General features: G+C 34.1%; 1 protein-coding gene across 1 annotated transcript; it reads right to left on the minus strand.

Moving 5' to 3' along the window:
• Window positions 1-409: 409 nt before the first annotated feature.
• On the minus strand, window positions 410-1,433 carry LOC116030400 (zinc finger protein 8). Its single transcript, XM_031272637.1, has one exon. It carries the CDS (start codon window positions 1,304-1,306, stop codon window positions 521-523), a length of 786 nt encoding a protein of 261 aa, XP_031128497.1. The 5' UTR covers window positions 1,307-1,433; the 3' UTR covers window positions 410-520.
• Window positions 1,434-9,415: the final 7,982 nt, after the last annotated feature.

Consider the following 9,415-nt stretch of genomic DNA (forward strand, 5'->3'; position numbering starts at 1 on the left):
TTTTGTCACTTAATTCCTTTAATTTCCAAAGAGTATATATGTTACCACATTAATTAACTTCCCAAGTAAATTAAATGCAGCTGTCGACAGTCCTAAGCATGAAAACATAACAAATTAAACATTTCCACTATTCTTAACCTAAAGTTGTAATTATATATATTTCCAGATGTAGCTGAAAAACAGCACCTATAATGCCACCCCTAAAAAAAAAATTGTTTTTTTGGTAACTTTAAGAAAGAAGTTTGGAGTTTAACTCCACTATCATATGATATGCACTAACCCGGCAAGAAATCCGAATACCATATGAAATGTGAACCAAAATTGAGTGATTATGATGAATTTGACATTCAAAAGGGAATTTAGAAAAAAAGTTTATAAATATAAAATATATATATGGAAAAAATTAAAGTTTAAAGGAAAAAAAAATATTATATATATATATGAAACTGTTCTTGAAAATTTGGTCATCTGCGGGCTAATACAAAAGATGGAGTAAAAACGAAGGATTAAGCTATGGTTATTACAAGTGTAGATCTAAACTCACGTGATTATCTTTGACGCTGGGAGGCTTCGGGTCGTACCCGAACCGGATTTGATGAGTAGCGGCGGCGCTACTGATCATGGAAGACGGCGGCTTCAGATCGGCGGCTTCCTTTGCCAGAAACGGATGCATTGAGCGGTCGCGGCTGAAGTAAGCCGACTGCGGCGGCGAATTATGCGAAACGGTGGGGACGCGCCATAGGGCGAGTGGACTTCCGTTGATAGGAGGTTGGGAGTAAGGGTTGGAGCCGACGTGGGAGCCGTAAACCCTAGTGCCGCCGCTCCACGGCTGGGAGTGGTGGTGATGGTGATAAGGCATGGGCGGCGCGGCGGCCGGAGCGGAGCCTATGCGGTAGTTGATTAGGCCGTAGAGCTGCGCGTCGGCGGCGGAGAGGCCGCCGTGGACCATGGCGGATTGGAGATTCGCCCGTTTGGCGTGCTGCCGTTCCCGCTTATGGGCGTTTTGGTGGCCGCCGAGGGCTTGGGAAGTAGGGAAATTCCGGCAGCAGTAGTGGCACTCGAATTTCCGGCTGCTTTCGCCGCCGTTGCTGTCATTGTCTTTGCCGGCGGCGGCCGGCGCGTGGTTAGTGTCGTTTGATTCGGACTCATCCTCCGCGCCGCCGCCGCCACCGCCGAAGTCTTTGCCAAACAGCCTAATGCCTTTCTCCGCTTTCATCGGCGTGCCGGTAGGGCGGATAAACGGAAGCTGAGAGAAGGAGTCAACGTTCATGAAATCGCGAGTCTCTCTCTGCTCATTCTTCTCCATTATAAGCTCAGTTTAAACAAGAAAGAAAATTAGGTGTGAATTGTGAACTGAAAATGTTAAACCAGAGAGAGAGAGAGAGAGAGAGAAGAAAGGATATGGAGAATTTGGAAGGAGCTGAAGGAGGGAAGAGAATGAAGAAGCTAAGCTAAGCATATATGTTTTTGTATAGTTTGGGGGTTTTGAGGTCAATCACATCATCCATGGACTCTAACAATTATTGCTTAGGTCCACTCCCAAAATGCACAATTGTATGTTTACAAAATTTACTGAATTCCCCCCACATGTAATGTATGTACAATTGTTTTTATTTCTTTATTTACAAAATTTACTGAATGCATGTCCTATTTATATATAAAAACATATTTGCATATATTCAACTAAAATTTAATGATTTCATATGTACTTAAAGAAAATATAATGTTGCATACCCTATATGATTTGTCTCCTGTGCAGTTTGTGAATCATGATTATTATTAGGATGTCATTACTCTGGTATGTGATAAAAAAACTTGATTTTCAATCTTGACGCAGATGAGCCGAGGATGAAGACAAATTTTAGAATACTGAAATAGAAATTAAATGAGGTGAGATTTTTAGTTCCCTCGACTGTGGTTATTTAAAAAATTCATTAATTATTTTGTGAATCGCCTAATCATAATTATCACAAACTAGTCCCATGATGAAACTATATCATTTGAGACTGGGAGAGTATTGAAAATAAAGTGTGTAGGGCTAGAAGGGATGACCAAGTAGATGGCGCATGATTCTTGTAACTGGAAGGTCAGAAATTTGATTTTTGTAAATATCATTTCAGTTGAGCGTGTCGCACAATTTTTTTAGTGCGGTTTAATTGTTTAAGATCGAGTAGGAGCATTGATTAGATAAGTTTTAATTCAAGAAATACACTTATCTAAATTCAAAATATTAAGAGGTAAAAATAAATTGGCAGAAAATCAAAGACTACAAATAAAAAAAGAACAAAAGGTATGTAGGTAGCCAGTTAAGAAAAAAAAAACATGTATGGGGGGAGGGGGGTGTTCCATAAGTGTTTATTCATTTCAAATCATTAAGATTTTGGACAATGCAACTTTGCACAAATGAGACAAAAATATGGAGCGGACCACGCGCATTTCTCTATCACCACCATGCACTCCTATACCTCAATTTACATCCCTACACTTTTTTAACTGAATTCAGTACAACCCCTATATGCATCCAAATTTTAAATTTTCTCCATATGCTTTGAATAGTATTATAATCTGAGTTTCTACAGTCTCATAATGTCCCATGTCCTATTATACTTACATATATAAATAGTTACATGTTGAAATAGTCAATGACACAACCAGAAAATGTTTACAACAAAATATGAAACATCATTAATGGGATAAAATAGATTACTGGATGTCGACATGGAGGGGGTGAGTCTAACATTCTGTCATCAAAACATGGCATTAAATACTACGCAAGTATAAGAAAATAAAAGTGTGTCTTCATTACTAATTATATATTTTAATTTGACATAGTGGGAAACTCTTGATCTTAAAAATTAGTCAAAATACAACCACAAAACAACGTCCAAATAAGAAATAATTTATAAATCAAAATACAATGTTAATAACAAACTATAAGATAGTAAACTGGAGTTTTTTAAACATACAACCACAAACCATCGTTTTGAGGTTATATATACTAGGACTTGAACAAAATAGCGAGGAACAATAAATATACCATATACGAAAAGTGAGCATGAAAGGACGAAAAATGCAACGCTAATAATAATTTAGGGATGAAAAGTGAGTATGACCAACACTCAAGGACGAATTTTACAATTACACTCTAACTTAGAGGCAAAGTGCAATTTTCCCTCAAATTAATTATTGTGCAGAATTATCTACTCTTATTTGAAATTGTGTTTACTTTTCCAATCATTGTCAATATACAAAGAAATTCAGGACAAAAAGAAAGTGCATGTTTTAGCAATAACTTGTTTAATTTGAATTTGCTAGTGGGTCTGTATGAAGCTAAGATAGCTAAGACAGGAGCAGAGTACTTGTAGTTGGTGCTGTTTCTTTATTACCCGTGCTGCCTGTTTTTAGACACATATATTGTGGTCTGCAAGCATTAGTCAGTAATATAATGTCCTGTGGTCCTCCATTCTTGTTCATTCTAAGCTTAGTAACTAATCTCAGACCTACATTATTATAATATTATCATCTAATCATGAAGCTAACCTAGTACAAATCTTCATTAAATCATGCATGGTCCAATTAACTTTTGAATGAACAAGTACTGTGGCATGTTGGGTGATTTTCTTTCAAAACATAGAGCACCTTTAAAAGTATCAAATCAAATAAATATGCAATTATATGCAATGTCTTACATTCTCACTGCGGCTTTTCAAATTTTAAATTCCTAATCAATTTTATTCCTAAACCTAAGATCTAAGTAAACCTAGATCTTATATCCTATGGTCTCATAATTGACTTTATGCTCTGATATTTTGTATCAGAGTCTAATTTAATCAATTCTATTTTCTATGCCCAAGATTTATAAATAAAAGCACGAAAACATATTTGCATATAGTCATCAACTAAAACTTAATGATTTCAAATATTATTATTGTAATAAGTGTATAGTAGAATTTGGGACGATCCCAATCAAGTTAGTTGGATAGTTGGATTGGGAGAGAGCTGCGTTGTCTGTTGTCAATTTTTTGTTTGAGCCGGCCAGCTATAGACAATTTAGGTTATGTTATCTTTTTTTTTTTTTGTAATCCTTTGTTGACTAGGATCACAAGATAGGTTCTACTCCGAATGCATCTTTAAATAGCGATTGCGAAGTATATAATAGAATTTTAATGAAAAGTGTAATCTTATTCTCCATATAGGACTAATTGATGCATGATATATTTTGGTTCACTACTGCTACTTTCTACCATTACTATGTTTCAATATAAAAACAAATGCGCATTCATTATATTCCTACTGCGATTTACCTCTTTTGTATAATTTGCGATGAACATCTTTAAATAGTAATTATCAGCCTTTCTTGTCACAAAAGAAAAATATAAAAGGACATTATTAGGTAAGTACCCAAATATATGTGCATCCGGCCAGAATAAGCTACATCTCTCCATCAATGATTGTCATGATTATGCTATATATTGTCATAAGAATTATAATTAAACCATATTCATCATATCTCACTTCTATTTCATATATATATATATATATATATATATATATTCAAATTTGTAGGATTGATGTGTGAAATGGAAGTGGGATGATTATGAAAAAATTCAGTCTTTTTCTGCATGCAGTCGTTATACAATTATACCGGCCTCTTCAATTTGCCTCTTCAATAATTCCTTTGAGTTGCTTCTTTTGTCATCCCAAGACTAGTCACTATCCTCTATACCCAAACTACACAAATAAATTTTTTTTATTCAATAAAGATCAAACATAGAGAAACGCACCCATTTCCCACCTTTACAAATTTATTTATTTATTTCCCAATCATGACTTTTATTATATATAATTGCATATAGTCTTAGGTGTTAGATTGAAAGATTAAGATTAAGCATCTCACCATTAAATTATAATGACGTAGACTGTTACACAATAATAAAAATGATTAATTATAACTTTTGATTTAATGATAAATATTTGATTTGATTTTAATATCAAGTTATACTTAAATTTTATTAATGTTACTGATGGTAAAATTTATAATTTGTAATTGGTAATTTTATAGTGGGATGAATTGCGCCACGCATATGGGGAAGTGGATGGGGTCCTTATCTTCTCCATATCCAACAACAATAATGCCTTAGATTTAAACTCCAAATCTGATTGGAAACCCTAGCGAACACAACAGCTAGCAAACTCTTGAAATCTTTGCCATTAAAGTCATATTCAAGGTATGGACTATGGAGGGGACCATGAAAATTCATTTTTTTTAAATAAAAGAATTCATTTTCATCATATGTAATATATATATTTTTAAAATGTAGCTAGATACGATACGAAGAGAGTTAGTTCAACTTCATTGCGACATTGCACCAGTTGGTGCGTTCATAAAGTTGGAAAATTGTCTGACATATACCCCTCTCTCTCTCTCTCTCACTCACTGGCCCCCTCCCTCTCTTCTTTTCCTTTAATCTGTGCCTATGTTGTGGCAACATCATCCTCTGTTAACTATTCATTCTCCATAACTACCTCTACCAGCTTTTCTTCTTCCTTTTTCCTTCTACCTTCATCAATTTAGTACCGACAGATCACTAATCTTGATTTTTTTCTATAAGGCTTTCCTCAATAGTTAGCGATTTTTGAGGAGATTTTACAGGTGTGATTAGGAATGAGAAAATGAGGTGGAGGAAAAAAAGAAAAAGGAAAAATAAAAAAAACAAAAACTGACAAAAAAATAATAATTTTACGCGCCTGCCTGGGTGCGAAAACTGCGCCTCACGCGTACGTGGGGCGCAATAACTTCTCCCAGTGGGGTTCACTTCAGCCTACCAAAACCCCCAATTTGTAAGATAAAGAACTCAAAAAAAAAAAAAAAAAAAAAAACTCCCTTTCCATTTGATAAAAATCCACTCATTAAATTTTACTGTTCTAAAATCTCTCTAAAATTTACAATTGGGAAAGACCTAATAGTTAAGAGTACTGATGTGTAAAATTTAGAGGTTAGATATTCAATCAATTTAGTACCGTGAGATTTATTTATTTGAATTATATATAGAGAGTATATATGTACTTTTTTTGTTTTTAATAGATCAAGAGTCTATTAACAAGACTTGTTAGGTAGTTGCACTACTTGTGTCAAATTTGTGAAATGATCAGCACAATAATTTCGTTCTGGAAGCAAGTTATGATAGATTCCCACCGCCCACTTTTCTCAAACATTCATCATCTCCCTTTAGTAGTCCACTATAGCTAGAGCTCTAAGATGATGTAAACCTATATTACTATATATTTAATTTGGCCTTATTTAGGCCCTGTTTGGTAAATAATTAGCATGTCAGTCAATTTTGGCTTATTTGACCACTATTAGTTGGCAAATAATAAGCTTTTTTAATTCCAAAATGTCAAAATTCAAAAGGCTACCCAAAGCAGCCTTTTCAATTAGCTTTTTGAGAAAATAAATTATACCAAACAGCCATTAGCTAACAGCTAATTTATCAAACGACTTTCTACAATCAGCCAATGTTATCAACAAATCATACATTCTAACCCAAACAGCCAACCCAATCAACTAACAGCCATTTACCAAACAAGACTTTAATATTGAAAAGCATAATAATATAGTAATTATTGACTATTGACTTACTTATATTAGAAATTTAAAAAGTACAATAATGTGTTTTATAATTAATGAAATGATACTTGAGTTCTTCACTGGATCGAACATTGGAGTAGTATAACAAATATAATAAAATGTGTGGAGCTATTATATTTAGATAAAAATGAGTTCATTTTGAATTTAGTCTTATTACCATCACTCATTTTCAATTTTAATCATTGATATTTAAAGCTACCAAATTTAATCATTCAATATTGAATCATTTCCAAAACTATATTTTCATATACTTGCGTAATAGTCAGCGTTATGTTTTGATGGTAGGATGCTGAACTCAACTCTCAAAGCCTGCATCGCTCAACAACCCTATTAATTGTACTTTCAAATAAGTTACAATTTTGTTTGGTGGAGGTTTGGAGGGTCAAATCCGACCAGCTATATATTCAAACACAATGACGATGACAGCTATATGCATGCATAAGAAAGTAATTAAAGTTAATCTTTGCTACTAGCTATAACATTTAGTAGGATGGTAAACATTCAATCCTAACAATTGGTAGATGGATTGTAACAAGGCACTAGCTAGTTACTATATATGCAAGATAAGTTTTAGTCTATAAAACAACAAAATCATTAAACTACATTAGAGAACGAGTTCGTTCCAACGATAAAAAGTTAAGGATTAAAATAACCAATAATGAATAATTGAGGGACTAAAAATATATTCTCAGGTCCTAAAGCTTTAAATTTATTAGTTTGTTCATAAATTGATAGTTTCACACGATTTTTAAAATTTACCTGCCTATAACAAATTTCAATCAAACAACGTCACATCAAAATGCGAATACTCTAAAATAGATCGAAAATTTAAAACACGTCAAAAATTGAGTCTAGCATGACCCATAATTATTTATGATTGTGTTTAATTTACGTACCCATTTTGTGGAGGGAATGTGTAAATTAAAGAGAAGCATTATTGGGTTAGGTGAAATTGATACATTATATTATATCCCAAGTAAGCAAAGTAACCCCACACCATGCATGGGTCGCTGGCGCCCTTAAGAAAGGGAAGACACAAACACAGATGAGATGGAAACATATGAATTTGTGATAACGTACGTTATTTATGCATGCCTATGTAAAATGTATGTATATGAAAGATTAATTAGACGTAATTGTCCAACTACATTAGATATATTGAAGTACAGTCGTTATTTATTGGTAGCATGACGCAGAACTACTAATTAATTAATGCCAGATGGAGACATGTCTCAATTCACCAAAAACCATGCATGCATGGGACCTCTGATTTTAATTTGTTATTTGTATTTAATTTACTGACGGATCGGACGATTTGAGAATTGAGATGCCCGGACAGCGGTCAAATAACAGCTCCCACACCCATTAATTATATTATTCAAACTTATATATGTAGGAGAATCCGAGTTTAATTTATAACCATACCCTATTCATAGAATGTGTTATGAACTCCAATTTAATTCATCTTAGGGATTATCTAACGTTAATGAACTGACCTGGTCATATGAAGCAGCCGGGACCTGGTCCACTAGATATATGTAATTATAGGGCAAAGTATGCAATGGACCAGGGTCTACTTTGCATTGTAGACCCTGATTTAAAAATAACCTTCATATTTTACATCTGTAATTGACACATTATGTACTTGTAGTTGATAATTTCTATACCTGTAGTTATTATATTATGTGTCAGCAATTATCAAGTTATTTGTTTACATGTATAGTAATTGTTATATGTAAGTACAGAATGCGTTAAGTGAAGGTATAAACTTTGTATCAATGTTCATAATGCAATATGAACCATGGTTCATAGTATAACAATTGTAATTACTAGTGCTAGTTTAAGGATTATATTAAACTTCATAGTTCATAGTGGGCCTTTAATTTGGAAATTTTGTTATCAGATAATAGGTAGTGAATTAAATTAATTATTTTGATAAATATGTAGTATTAATGATTGTAAAAAAGTGTTTGGTAAATTAATTTTTTATTATTAATGGGTAACGTGTAAAATGATTTATAACGATATGAGTTATGAATTATGATAGTCTTTGGCCAAAAATGGAAACAAAAAATGTAATATTTGATGATCTAAAATTGAAATTAATTGTTTAAGTTATTTGAGTGAAATGAGCAGTTTTATCGTGTTCGTTCTGTTATCATGTCGATCCAATTGAAGCATTGTGCTCCATCTCAACTAAAAGTCTAAACTGATAGTTGGATTGCACCCTAGAGTACAAAACAAGAAACATCGAGAGTGAGAGAGAGGGAGCACATGTGCCAGCGGAGGTTCATCTCCGAGAAGGCTCTAGGAGGTCATTTAAGCGCCCATGTTCAAGCGAGGAAGGCCAAAAACAGGTTCACAAGAAGAATTGAAGAAGAAGAAGAAGAAGAAGAAGAAGAAGAAGAGATCAACGTGTGTGAGAAGCATTTCCATCCTGATAGGGCCTGGAGAGTTGAGGCAGAAGAGATTCAGGTTGTGGATTTGCTAGGCCGTTTAAAGCCGCATGCATTGGGGTGCGACCCTTAAGCGAGAGTGCAGAAACAAAATGCACGCTCTCCGTCATATGCTCAACATAGCAGATAAAGAAGACAAGTGTATCAGAAGAGGCGGCGATTTCGGATCCAGGATGGAAAATAATAAGGAGAAGGGAACAGGAAAAGCTCACAATCATGTTTCAAGCTCTGATAGCTGTAGCAGTGAAGAGGATTGCACGTGTACGGGCCAATTACTTTGATGACTCCAACCAACACTCTTTTTTATCGG

The sequence above is a fragment of the Ipomoea triloba genome, chromosome 9 (genome assembly GCF_003576645.1).
Source record: "Ipomoea triloba cultivar NCNSP0323 chromosome 9, ASM357664v1".
In the NCBI taxonomy this organism is placed as follows: domain Eukaryota; kingdom Viridiplantae; phylum Streptophyta; class Magnoliopsida; order Solanales; family Convolvulaceae; genus Ipomoea; species Ipomoea triloba.